Source organism: Callospermophilus lateralis, chromosome 10 (genome assembly GCF_048772815.1).
Source record: "Callospermophilus lateralis isolate mCalLat2 chromosome 10, mCalLat2.hap1, whole genome shotgun sequence".
NCBI classification, from domain to species: domain Eukaryota; kingdom Metazoa; phylum Chordata; class Mammalia; order Rodentia; family Sciuridae; genus Callospermophilus; species Callospermophilus lateralis.
In genome coordinates, this window is record NC_135314.1 from 68,850,815 (window position 1) to 68,865,775 (window position 14,961).

At 37.0% G+C, this 14,961-nt stretch overlaps 1 protein-coding gene across 1 annotated transcript in view; it reads left to right on the forward strand.

Annotated features, from left to right (window-relative positions):
- The window catches only part of LOC143407858 (myosin-15), a 131,157-nt gene that overhangs the window by 3,572 nt on the left and 112,624 nt on the right, over positions 1 to 14,961 (forward strand). The window contains 3 exon segments of the mRNA XM_077110341.1: positions 12,251 to 12,311; positions 12,313 to 12,336; positions 12,338 to 12,362. Coding sequence (XP_076966456.1) covers positions 12,251 to 12,311; positions 12,313 to 12,336; positions 12,338 to 12,362 — 110 coding nt within the window.

Here is a 14,961-nt window from a genome sequence, read left to right on the forward strand (position 1 = left end):
TTTTGCTTATGTCCCTCGAGGCTACATGTGGTGGGGGATACAGGTGGGAAAGCCAAAAGGTGGAAGACAAATTGGGCCCATGGGGTGGGAGGAGTGATCTGGGCAGAAAGGGCCTGGGAAGATTTGATTAACATCTCCCTGTCTTGCTGGGAGCTGTTTCATTAACAGTTCTTTGGGATGGACCCCAGCTTTAGAAATATTAACATTTCCTCTCCTAAGTGCTGTTCTGGTTTTGTGGGCTCAGATGGACTCCATTTTCTTTATTAGACTTGATTTTAGAACTGATTTCTATAACTACACTAACTACCTATCTTTAAATCTGACTTCAGTTGTACTAATGTATAATGCTACCAATAGTGTCAGTGTTCATTTTCTCCAGCATTTATTATTGTTGTATGCTTTTTTGTTTGTTAACTAATGAATTGATTCAATTTTGCTGTTAAGAAAGTAGACCGAAAATATTTTATGGCATTAAAAGGTAGGACTATTTTGGATAAGAAACTAAAATTGTGTAGTGTAACAAATATCATGTTTCACTAAAGACAAAAATATTCTACAGTGATAACTGTGCAGTCCAATTTTCTGTATTTTTTTTTTTCTTCAAGGCTGCCATTCTGACTGGAGTAAGATGAAATCTTAGGGTAGTTTTGATTTGTAATTCCCTAATTGCTAATGATGTTGAACATTTTTTCATATATTTATTGGCCATTTGTATTTTTTCTTTTGAGAAGTGTCTGTTTAATAAACTAACAGACACTATATTAATCTGGTCTTTTGATTTTTTGTGTTAAGTTTTTTGAGTTCTTTATATATTCTGGATATTAATCCTCTGTCAGAAGAGTAGCTAGGAAAAATTTTCTTGCATCCTATAGGTTCTCTCTCCACATTATTTCCTTTTCGGTAAAGAAGTTTTTTAATTTGATGCCATCACATTTATCAATTCTTGTTATTTCCCGAGCTTTAGGAGTCCTATTGAGAGTCATTGCCTGTGCCTCTATGCTGAAGTGTTAACTGTATGTTTTCTTCTAGAAGTTGCTTTGTTTCTGATGTAATTCCTAGTTCTCTGATCTATTTTTAAATTGATTTTTATGCAGAGTGAGAAATAAAGATCTAGTCTCATTCTACATATGGATAAATATTTGTCCCTTGCTTTGTTTTTTATAATAGTCATCTTAATGGATGGACAGAAGTATCTCATTGTCATTTTGATTTGTATTTCCCTAACGATTATTGATACTGATCCCCTTTTCAGTGCTTATTGGCAGTTCATATATATATATTCTTCTGAGAAATGGCTATTCACATCCTAGGCCCATTATTAACTGGATTGTTTGTCCATTTGTTATTTAATATGTAGTTTTTGAGGCCAGTCTGTACTGGGGACTATTCTTGCTGCTGAGGATACATCTATGAACGAGATATTGTCCCTGCCTTGTCTTTGTGGGACATAAACAATGAACAGACAAATAAGAATGAAATAATAGTGAAAAGACGCCAAAGCAGAGTAAAAGGAGAAGGAGCTTCTTGTACATAGTTTGGTCGGGATGTCCCCTCGGAGAAGAGGGTACTTGAGTACAGGCGGGAGTGCAGTCAGAGAGGTGATGTGAAGGGAGTGTGAGGGCTTTATACAGGAACATGGGAATAGATGCTTTTATGGTGACTTATTTTGTTGTTGTTGTCATTGTTTTCTTGCTTTTTTCCATGCATTGAAAGAAAGTCCTTTGAAGATTTGTTTTTATTACAAAAAGGAGGCAAATTATTAACAAAGAAGACGTAGATGGGCAAATGAGGTAAGTAATGTCATTCAGTGTCCATAGTGGCTCCTCAGGTTCCTTACCAAAGTGTTGTCATCGTCCCAATGTTTGGTTACATGCTGTGGGGATGCAAAGCTCAAACATTGAATCCTGTCTCTGTCCTTTCGATTCTTATTTCTCAGGTTACCTTTTCAACTCAATGTGTAGAACAAAATATCTCAGAGCTCTTGCTACCAGCTCTTCATTTCTGCTTTCTACGAAGGTGTCAAGTGGATCACTGCCATTTGCTGTGACTCAAACTGTAGAGTCATCCTGAACTCCTCTCTTACTGCTTCTGCCTTTGAAGTAAACCTCAACTCATAACTTCTCTCCATGACCATGTCCACTGCTACCACCTACTTGAACCATCATTTTCTTCCACATTATTGCAATTGCCTCCTTACTGATCCCCCTGCCTCCACCCTCATCAGTGGTAGGTTCTTTTGCACATAGGAGCCAGCATCAATTCTTTCACAGTGTAAATCAGACCATGTCTCTCCTCTGCTCTACACCCAACAGTGTCTCCACCTTACTGTAAATACAACCCAACCCTTAGTGACAGCCTCCTTGTCATCTGTGATATTTCTCTAAATCCTTTTAATTCCATCTTCTGCCATTTTCTCTCACTCCTTTCCATGCAGTCCCTGCTGGCCACTTGGCTCTTCTTGGAGTATGTGAACACATTCCAGTTGCAGGATTTTTGCTATAACTACTCTCCAAATTTTATTGTAATGGCATCTAGTTTTTTCTTTAGCTGCAATAGTATTAGCTTTATGTATGGATGCTTGGGTATTTGGGATATAGGTATATGTACATTGTGTGTGTGTATATATAAAATGTCATATATATATATATATATGTGTGCGTATATATATATGTGTATATATGTATACACATATATATGATTTCTTCTTACTCATTTGATCTTTTTATCATTATATACTCCTTCTCTCCTAAAAGATTTGACTTAGTATTTTTTTTTTTGGCTCACTTTTGGTTTCAGGTTGCATAGAATATTTTCCCTCCCTTCAGTTTAAATCTATGTATATCTTCACCAGTGAAGTAAGTTTCTTGTAGGCACAACATATAGTTGGTCTTGTTTTGTTTTTTGTTTTTCTTTTTTCAAATTCATTTGGCCAGTCTATTTCCTTTGACTGAAGAATTCAATCCATTTCCATTCAGTTTGTATGGATATGTAGGAACTTACTCCTGCCATTTTTGTTATAGTTTTCTTGAGTCTTTTCTCTATTTTTTTGTTCCTTCCTGTCTCTCTTCTTATTCATCTCTGTGATTTGGTAGTTTTCTATAATGAGACATTTTTGTTCTTGTTCATTTTTTGTTTTATCTACCAGTGACTTTTACTTTTTTGCCTCTGCTTTACTATGGTAGTTACCAATGTTTTGCTTCCAAATGTAGCACTCCTTTAAATGTATCTTAGAAGGTTGTTCTAGTGATGAAGAATTCCCTCAGTGTTTGCTTGTGTGGGTAAAACTGTATGTCACCTTAATTTCTGAAGATAGCATTGCTGAGTAGTGTATTCTTCCTTGGCAGGGTTTCTTTTTTCTTTTTTTTTTTTTTTTCAGGCCTTTGAATATATTATCCCTTTCTCTTCTGGCCTTTAAGGTCTTTTTAGCTTCCTGGATCTAGATGTCAATACCTCTTGGAATATTTTAGATATCATTTCCTAAGTAGATTTTTAAAGACTTTTCCTTCTCTTTTATTCTGAAATCCCAATAGGGCAAATATTTGTTCACTTAATGGTGTCCCAGAAGTCTCTTGGGCTCTTTCATCCTCTTTCTTGCCCTTTTCTCTCTCCCTCCCTGTTTCTCTTCTGTTCTTCCTTATATTTTCCTTTGATTCCTGACTGGGCTATTTCAAAAGACCTCTCTTCAACTTCAGAAATTCTTTTTCCTTCGTGTACTCTGTCTTTGAAACTCTCAATAATTACTTTTTATTTCATGGATTGAATTTTTCAGCTCCAAGGTTTCTGTTTGGTTCTTTTTGGGGGTATGACTTCTATCCCATCATTGAATTTCTCATCCATATCATGAATCATTTTCCTCATTTCATTGAATTGTCTAATGATAGTCTCTTGCATCTTACTGAGTTTCCGTAGGATTATTATTTTTTTTTTAAATCTATTCAAGCTTTTAGTAGATTGTATATTGCAATCTGTTTCTGGAAAATTATTTTGTTTCTTTGGAGGTGTCATGCTTCCTTGCTTTTACATCTTCTTGTAACTCTATGTTGATATCTGTGCATCGACTGTCCCAATTTTATGAAATAGCTGTCATGGGGAAAGACATTTTCATTTGGCTTTGTTTCTGAGTAGGCACAGAATTGTAGCCTCTCTGTGATTTCTTCAGATAGAATCAATATCAGTGATGTCTAATTTTCTCAGGATCTAGACTGCAGTTGTTTGTGGAAATAGTGGTGAAACTTTACAGTGGACATCAACGTAGGCCCCCAAGAGACAAGTACGATGATAATTCTGGCAATGCCAGGGGTGTGGGCCACATGAGGGACATATTTTCAGGCTCTGCCCAGGGAATGAGTACCAAAGGCAGTGTGCCCTCTGGCAGCAGTAGCTGCAATGCTGGGAAACAGCGGGTTGGTTGCAGAGCAGCATGCTCTCAGGTCCCATTGAAGTGAATGCTAATGGCAATAGTAGTATCCACAATGCTAGAGGTAATGTCTATGGAGGGGTGTGTCCTCTGGCCCCATGGTGATAATTGCCATTTGCACCACAGTCTCTGACTATGGACTTTACAATGCTGGGGCCATGGGCTCTGGTAGGACATGTCCTTAGACCCCCAAAAGGAGGGCTGATAACTCTGGTGGCATCTGAGGCACCAGGCCCGGGACAAAGATATAGGGATATTGTCCTCAAGCCCAAGGAGAATGCTTGTCAATTTCACTGGTGGGTCAGCCTGTCTGCTGTGCTAGTCTACTTGTTTCCTGGAGTGCAGAGCACTTTCTAGACTCAGGTGCCAGGGCTACAAGTGCATGGTTAAACTTAGTTGTATTTGTGAGGTTCCAGCCTTTTGAGTGAGTGTGGTGGAATGATTGTGGGGTCCCAAGAATGGGGGATGCAGTGACTGCTGGTACCTGACTGCTGATAGGATGACTCTAGCAATGGCTCCGTTCTCAAGATGTTGCTGTGCTGTTGTAGCTTGGGCTCTGGGGGTTGCAAGTATCCAATGTGAATTCTATGTAGCAAAACAGTACTGTGGATCACAGCTCCCTAGACAGGGCTCAATAACTGAGAATTGCAGAATTCCCTTGTAGGTAGGACTCCAGGTCCACGGTGATAATGGGGGTCACTGGAACTATCCTGCTGACCTTTTGACTACATGGAGTTCCTGCTGTGTGGGAGCGGCAGTCACAGTTGCAGTGCATTTTGTTGCTCTCTATGCTGCCAACCTGAGTTTCTATGCCATTTCAGGTTCCTGTTACATTCATGCTGTGTTCTAGTGTTCTCCTTCCTCATTCTTCTTGAAATATAGTAGTATTTCTTCTGTGTGGAGGAGGTAAGTCCTGGGCACCTCTATTCAAACATCTTGGATATTCCATTAAAGGCTCTTAATATAATAAGCTTTGATAATTTTTTGCAGCTAATTGTTGCAGAAAGAAAAATTGAAGGAGCTGGACAGATGGAGATGAGGGTAGAGAGGGGAGAGTATCAAACCCAAAGTACAGTCCTAGCCTTTACCTCTTTGACTTTCACCCCCACTTTCTAACTTCTTATTGCATATTCTCTGCATGGCTAAAACTCAGCGCAGCTTCTTCCCCAGATTCTTGTCTTCTTCCCGAGTTCCTATCCATGTTCGTGATATTGTTCATCTTTCTAGTTCATAGACAAAAAAGGTCTTAGTCATGTTTCTCAGTCTCTATTTTCCCTTTCCCATTACTTGTTTAGACCATCAGCATCTTGCACTTTGGCATTCTGCAACAGGTTCACCAACTATACTTTTAAACTCTTCCCATAGTAGTCTGTCTTCCACACTTCCAGAAAATTAATTATTTTGAAGCATAACTCTATATTATTATCTGCTTAAAGTATCTTTAACATTTCCTCTTACTTAACTGATACCTTAATGTGGTCTCAGATCACAACCCGAAATTAATGATTTTTCTTTGATTTTCATGGTACAATCTGTCTGGATTATAACCTCTCCTTTGACCATACCTCAAACTCTTCCACCTTTATGACTTCAACGTTGTGTTTCAGAAATTCTTGTTCTCCCACAATTACCCATCAAAACCTTTCAAGTCTCAAATGTTGCTTCTTTTTGAATCTTCCCTTGTCATGTCTTCTAGAAGAGTTTTTCACTTGATTTCTGTGTCTTATGCATTTGTTTCACTGACAGCTAATTTATACTTGTGTTTTATTTACTCTCATGGATGATAAACTCCTTGATACCAGGGAATTTTTTCTGGCTTATCCATCTTCCGTAGCACGTAGCACCAAGTTTTGTACATTGCAAAGTACCCACTAAAACTTTGTTCAATAAATTAATGAAATGTGAACAGCTCAGAAATCATTAACCCTCCATGAAATACTGAATGTCATTATCATAAATTCAGATTAGCCAGATTTTAGATCGATAAAACTGACATTGTTTTTTTCATTTTTATCTTCTTATTTACGGATGGGACTACACTGGGATAGAATTATAAAGTTAGAAAACAATGCTTCTTGCATTTCTCTTTAGCAGATTTTAGGTGAAGTTGTACTTCATTTCTCCATCTTCATGACTTCCAAATGCACTTACCAAATCTGACTACTCATCTCCAGTTGAAAGTTTGCACTTTTGGCTGTATACCAGAATCTCCTGAGGGACAAATGCCTGAAGTGCAGGGATCACCCAGATCCAAGAAAATGTCTGTGATGTCTCCGGTTGTGGGATGTAGGTATCAGTATTTGTTTTTACAACTTTCTAGGTGATTCCAGTATGTGGGCAAGATTGAAGTCCATTGAAATGACGACATTGTCCTGGAACTTTTCTGGGTATCAGAAGTGGAGGGGGGTTGCACAGCTCTAATCCCAGCTACTTGGGAGGCTGAGGCAGGAGGATTGCAAGTTTGAAGCCAGCCTCAGTAACATAGTAAGACCAGTCTCAAATGAAAAGGGCTGAGGCCGGGCATTGTGGCTCACACTTATAATCCCAGCAGCTCCAGAGGCTGAGACAGAGGATGGCAAGTTCAAAGCCAGCCTCAGCAAAAGGCTTACTCTAAATAAAATACAAAATAGATCTGGAGACATGGCTCAGTAGGTGAGTGCTTCTAAATTGAATCTATGGTACCCCCCAAAATAAAATAAAATTTAAAAAGTAGAAAGGGCTGAGGGTGTAGCTCAGTGGTAAAGTGTCCCTGGGTTCAGTCCCCAGTATGGAGAAATAAAAAAGAAGTATTTCAGAATCATGTAGGTAACCTGATAAATCTATAGTCTCAGGATCTAACCTATTCTAGTGAGGCTCATCCTTAGGTCCTTTATCAGCTTTCCAGGCTACTCTAATACACATCAACATTAGAGAACCACTGTGCCAAGTTACCCACTCCTGGGTAAGATGCTGCTGCTGAATGAAATCTATGGTTAAACCTGTAGTTAAAACCTAACTAAAAGCCATGGGTTCATTCATAATGTCAATGGGATCATTCATTAAGTCCTAATGGTACTTATTGGTGAGAATTTTATAAGCCTCTTTAGGAACATGATGAAAATATATTTCCAGATATTACTAGGTTTAAAACAATATTTTGTGAATGCCAAATGGACTTTTTACCCATAAATTTGTACTTTGTCTTGATTATATAATTATAAACATTTTTCAGAACATTATGACCATGACTATTTTCTGCCCAGTCAAAACAGAACATATATTATGATGTTTAGTGTAAACCTCTGGGAAAAATCCAATCTCACTGGTTCATTCTGTACCTACTCAACTATCCCTGGAGTGGATAAGAAATAATCCTGTAACATTGGATGCTATTTCTGTTAAAGCTTAAGGTGAGATACTATACCAAGAATTTGGTTTATTTTGTTTGCGGATGAAAATAGCTTTAAAGTTATGTCTTAACACAGGAATAAAGAAAGAAAGCAACTCTTGGTGTGAGAAGCTAATCTTTGAGACGGTTATTACCTATATTATCCATCTGACTGTTTCCAAAGCTTATAAAACCAACTTTTTTTTTCCTTATCTGTTGCCTGGACAGCCACTATGTACTTGTTTGCCTCCACTCAGAATGACCAGGCATACTGTTGCATTTTTCCTTTTCAAGTATTTTCATATTGGATTAGATGCTTTTTATACTTTTTTCCAATTTAAAAAGCCTATAATTCTGACTCATTAAATTCTGACTTGAAATAATCGGGCTTTTGTCCCCAAACCTGGAACCTTTAACAGGAACATCTCGGCATAGGACGGGTATGTTTGTTCTATTTTAATTTTCTATTTATTTTCCCAAATATATTTTGAATTTTGAAAGTTTTATAGTGTTACCGACAAGAGTTGGGACCAGGTTTGTAGTTTATGCAGTTAAAGAACGAATACCTCTAACGCTGAGGTAAGTAAGCAAGCAGGAATTTTATTTTGAAGCAAAGTGAGAAAGAGACTCAGAACTCCTGGAGCAGGGGCAAGAGTGCGCTTTAAGTCCTTCAGTGCTCCTCCTTTTACAGCCACGTAAGGAGAAGTTGATATGCTTCTTTGGCCTCTTGATATTTCAATTGTCCCACTGTGGGTGCCAGTGGATTATGGATTCTTAGACATAGGAACTGTTTTAACATGTTAATGTTGTTAAAATGATTGTGCTTGCCCTCTTTATGACTTTGACTGCCCCTTCTCTACTCTCCACTGCCTGGCCTTTTCTATCTCAATAGCAGCTGAGGACCCAAGCCATTGACACTGCAAATTGACATCAAGTTAAGTATGCTCATAGAAATGTATGCAAATAAAATATCGATTTTAGTTAATTACTTACCAAACATTTCAAGCTGTTAAAACTCCTGTGAGAATTTCAATGGTCCAAACAAAGGAAATGGATATATGTTGCTAATATAAATGACATGTAGCTTTCTAGTTGTTTTTTCTTTGTTTTAAATTTGTTCCCTGTTTAGGATTATTGCTCAGGAAATGATATGTATACATACATCATTGAAGCCAGCCTCAGTAACACAGTGAGAACCTGTCTCAAATGAAAAGGGCTGAGGCAGGGCATGGTGGCATATGTATACATATACATACTTGTATATATACAGATATACACATGTGTGTGTGCACAGCTAAGTATATGCACATACATATATATGTGTGTGTATATGTATATGTGTGTGTGTGTGTGTAATATATATATATATATATATATATATATATATATATATATATATATATATATATTCTGTTTTCTTTTCTTAGTCTCCTGACTCCCAGAAATGGTTTGGGAGTTGAAGGCAAAGTTCTGTGTATGAGCATGAAGGGTAGAAAGACTTGTGAGTTGTCATTATTATTAACACAACCTCATTTGTAGCCACAGGTTGATGAGAACCATAGATACAGTGAAGTATCTCCCCAAAGAAGGTACATCAAAAATGTGGTGCCCAAAGCATTCTTCTGAGTTTTCTGTCCACAGGTTTGTCTCTGGTTTTGTTTCTGACCTGCATTCATTCCCTGCTTTCTCACTCAGGCCTCCACCGTTTAACTTACTATTTCCTTACTTCCTAATCTTGCTGCTTTCTTTCCCAGTCTTTGCTTACTATTTGCCTTCCTAGTAAGGCCTCTATGCAGAAAGAAAATCTGTAATGGCTCCTTTTGGGTCTGGCCTAGAAGCTCCTCCACTGGACTTTACCACCCACATTCTGTGCTGCCCCTTACAGTCACCATTAGTATACACTGGTTGGGTGGTGGTAGGTAAGAAAGAGGAGAGCCCAAATATAATAGAGGGTAAGAGCAATTCTAAACTTTTCTTGGAAGTTTCTTTAGAAGCTAAAACATGCAAAAAAAAATGAAAATAGCATAGATACTGTCAATCCTGATTAAATACTTTCTGGTAATATGAGCTCACATTTAAAGAACTTACTGCATCAGACACCATTTTAAATAGTTTGCAAATGTCAACTTTTTAATTAGTCACAGCAATCACAAGAAGTAGATATGTATTCTTTTGATCCTTACAATACACAGAGGGAAACTGAGACCAGAACAGTTAAGCACTTACCCAATGTTACACAGTAAGATGCATCTCTGGGATTCATGTGACTTCAGGGCTTCCCCCTTTAATTACTAAGCTATCATGCCACCTATTTTGAACAATGTGACACTAAATATCCAAAGACGAGGCTATAGTAAAATGCACTTGATTACATGTACTGACTTAGAAACATGTTCCAAAAGAACAAGTATGATTTAGTCTAGCACTTACATAAGAAAAGAATATCTATGCACTTATTCATTTCTGTATCATTTTAATAATTGAAATAAATGTGTATTGCTTTGGAAGCCCAAAAGACAAAAAAATTTTAAACAGAATAATAGGCTAATTTTAGTTTTTGAAAAGGAAGAGCTCATAAGTGATACGATAAGAGAGTGCCTTATTTCACAGCTCCAGGATTTTGCCTATGCTGTCCCTGCTACCTGGAGTTCTTTCTTTCTTTTTTTTTTTTTTTTTTTTTTTTACAAAAATATATTTAATATTCATAAAATGCAAAAATGTACAGTATTATTGGAGTAACAGTGCTCTGATACACCATGTAATGTTTCAGTCAGGTTAATTATGTGTATCTCTTCAAACATCTGTCAATTCTTTATGGTGAAAACATTCAAAATACTTCCTTTTAGATTTTTGAAATGTAGAGTACATAATGGTTGTCCCTAGTCACCCTACTGTGCAGTAGTACACCAGAGCTTTTTATTCCTATCGAACTGTAACTTAGGACCCATTGATCAACCTTTTCCATCTCCCTCACATCTACCTTTTTCTTTTCTTTTCTTTTAGTGCACTAATGAAAAACTGCCTCATCTTGCATTGTAAGACATTTTACAGAATTACTATGTAAGATATACTAGCATATCTCAGAATTTAATTAAAATGGAAGGCATACCAGAGAGGTGCCAAAGGAGTGGAATATTCATTTTGTTTCATAACTGAAATCAACAATTTGAAATATGTTTATAATTTTTTGCCTGTAGCATTCTTTCATGTGATCTTCATTTTTTAAACCCCTAATGGAATACAGACCTATTTATGTTTTCTTCTGACAACATTTATCCTTCCTACTTCTTTAGAAAATTGAAGTTTTGTTTTAGAAAATATTCAGTGCAACCTCTGTATTCCTGTTGGGCAGCAGAGGGCACTATGGAGTAAACAGACTTCAGAGGAGAAGGAAGGGTTTTTGATAGATCTGGGCAAGTGTCCTGACTTGTGTTGATTGGTGGTGGTTGTCTTGAATGATCAAATTTCACAGCCTAAGTCCCGGTTTCATTCAAAGAATCTGTAAGCATATACCTAGAAATAGTTCTTGTTAGGAAAGGGCTAGTATCAAGAAATCAATTCTTTTTTAAATTGGGAAATAATTCATATATCATAAAATTCACCCTTTTAAAGTGTATATTTCAGTGAATTTTAGTGTATTCACAAGGTTGTACAACCATCACCACCATATAATTCAGGAAATTTCATCTCTCCTAAAGTAGCCCTGTGCTCATTAGTAATTACTACTTTCCCCAGCATCTCGTCACTACAAAACTACATTTTGTCTCTGTGGATTTACTCATTCTTGACAATTCATAAAAATGGAATCCTACAATATGGGGCCTTTTGTTTCTTCTTCCAAGAAGTGTAATGTTTTAAAGTTTCAGCCATATCATAGCATAATACGTCATTATTTCATTCTCTTTTAGACCTGAATATTATTCCGTTGTTTAAATATATCACATTTTGTTTATCTGTTCATCACTTGACAGACATTTTCCCCTATTTTTGACTATTATGAATAATATTAGTAGGAACATTCATATAATTTTTTTGTGTAAACATGTGTTTTCATTTTCCCTGGAAACATACCTAAGAGAAGAATTGCTGTGTCCTTTAGTAATTCTGTGTTTAATTTGTAATTGTCAAACTGTTTTCTATAGTGTTCACACCATGCATTCCTACCAGCAGGGTGCAGGGGTTCTAATTTCTCATCATTGTCAACACTTGTTATTGTCTATGTCTTTTTGATTATAGCCACTATAGTGGGTGTAAAGTGGCATTTCAGTGTGGTTTTGATTTGCATCTCCAAGAAATAGATTCCTTTAAGCATTTAGGATTCAGGCATTTATTTCAAGCTGAAATTTTATCTCACTACATTGATGTAGTAATATGTAATGTGTTTGGCTATAATGGAATGGATTTTTACTCCCTCACTTATTCTTTACCTCTCTCCCTTCTTCCCTTCCTTCTTTTCTTATGACCAGGTGCTAACAAATCTGCTTTCTTCAAGGGCACTAACTACTTTGAGTTGATGAAGGGCTTGGTTCAGCACCAAAGTTGGTAATGAATATTACCAGAAGTCAAAATGTAGAACAGGTAAGGTGATATTTCAAGAACATTATAATTATATGATCTTGTACTATTTGTGTAAATATTGTATATTCTCAACTAGTGAGATTGTCAACAATGAGAGCTTATATTAAGAAGCATGAAATAGCTACTGTGATGAGTTTTCCAAATGTGTTTATTTATGAAACATGGGACAGTAACTGACCCTGTGCTAAGATTCTCTCTAGTCTGAAATACATGTTTTGACAGTCTTGCCTTAGGTAACATGTCTCTTTGTTCTCTTTGTAGATACAGGCAAATATTTCACTTGTGATCAGCACCTTGTTTGTAGCTATGGTGCATTCAAAACTGTTGGTTTCTGATATGAATAAAAATAACAAATTGGCATTCCTCACCTAAGATTTGGCACATTGACTTCATTAGTGTAACAGACACATGGCGACCTGACAATTGAGGAAGGGGCTTAATACATAGACTGGTCAGTATTTGAAGGGAGGAAGCGTTGGAAATGAGAGATGGAAGGTCTTATAGGTTTTGCTTAGCATCTAGGACAATGTTACAATGACAGAATAGTGAACTTGCTGAGGACTGCTCATCTTGAGGTTTGCCTGCTTGCAGTAAATGTTCCCAGGGCTACTAGCTAATGATACCAATTATGTAAGCTGGTACCTTTCAAAATATCAATTTACATCTGCTGTATAGATTAATCTGATATAGGCCACGCTACAGTAATACACTAAAACCTCAGTGACCGTGAAAATATTTCTAGTACCAAGTCCCAGAAAAAGTGTATAGTCATCTCCATTTTGTAGTTATCTTTCTGGGACACTTGGTCAGAAGTTGCTGAAGGTAGAAAAGATAATTTGTAGAGAAAGTCTACCCAGCCCAACTGCTTGGGGTAGAGGTGACATCACTTTCACTAACATTCCATTGGTGAGAGTTTGTCAAATTGTCCTTTTAGCTACAGGGGACTGAGAAATATAGCCTCCTTGAGGAGGGACTTCCAAGGTGAAGTGATAGCCTTCACTGTCATGTATGATATTTGTGAAGTATTCACAAGTCTGATCATTTTTCATTCTTAAAATATTCAGAAGGAATCAGGGCAGGAATACCTGTGTTTCTCCTGTTGGGGAAACTGAGGTTAAAAGAACCTCAGTAATATTCCAAAGGACATGCAGCTAGTATTCAGGTGACATTCAGATGTCTTTCTCTGCATACATCTCAAACCTGAAAAAAAAAGATAGATGAATGTACATAATTGTAGTAGAAAATAGTCATTTTGACTATAATAAACTCTTAAGGTATCTGATGTGTCCATGTTGTTTATAACATAATTATAATCAAAATCAATTTTATTATCTTGAACTAATTTGCCTACATTTTTATCTTCCTGGTGACCTAGCCTTTTTGAGGCCTTGGTCTATGTCTAATTCATCTCACATTATGCATATGGCATCTAACACAGTGCTCTGCAACCAGTAGGTAATCTCCAATGTAAAAATGAACACCCTGAGTGGAACTTGAATCATGTTCCACAGAACAATAATTGACCTATTTCTCGGCATTGGAGTTAGGGAGGTTTGGCAGTTTCCTGATTTCATAGATATTCACCATAACATGTATATGCATGACCTATGATGATGATAGAAAGGGGCATTTCTCTTTTTAAAACTAATGAGCCCATAAGAGGATGGAAATCAAATTTTCATCCCTTAAATATTATATTCTAGGGGACTCAGTTACCAGTCCAGCCTTTAATAGGTAAAGCAAGCTAGTCTATTATTATTCAACATAAAACATAAACCTCTTTCTCTCCTAGAGTTACAGTGAGCATACTATAAGGCTCTTCTTAGGAATTTAACAGACTTTATAGAGAAAATATTCACTACTCAGAACAGAGACAAGTATGCTTTGTTGATGACAATTGCAAAAGATGGAGAAAATTCCTGCAGTGTTAACACTATATAAAGTTTAGTCCTAGCTCTAATGCTACCTCACTCTGATACCTTGGTCAATTATCTTCACATCTCTGAGCCCCACAGTGAAGAGGTTGAATGACTTTTTGTTTCTCCACGGGGAGGCATTTGGCATCTATGATGGGAAAATTTTATGAATGAGAGAATAGGGCACTTTGTAGATGTTTGACATCCTTGGCCCCCAGGTACTAAATGCCAGTAGCATTCTCAGTCATTATGGCAGCCAGAAGATGCCTTCCCCATTCCAAGTGGGCTGCTCCCAAGTTGAGAGCTATTAAACATGATTATCGAGTATTTTATAATTTCACGATAGCTCTACATCTATTAGGAATAAGTCATTTGATTCTACAAAAGATTGATAATGATGACACAACAATAATACTGGTAATCAGTGTCTGCCAAGTACTTACTGTGGCTACTGAGCTAAGAGATTTGTGTGGATTATCATATCCTATCTAATAGCAACCATGCAAAGTAGGTCTTATTAATATTTCTGTTTTACAGCTGAAGACAGTAACTCTTAAAGAATCATTGCACAAGGTGACACAGCTAGTAAATGCTGGGGTGAGGATGAGAAGTGATACAGGGGAAATGAAATGGGAAAGGGGAGTTAACATTGGATACCAATTCCAAGTGCCGTGCTCTGTAAG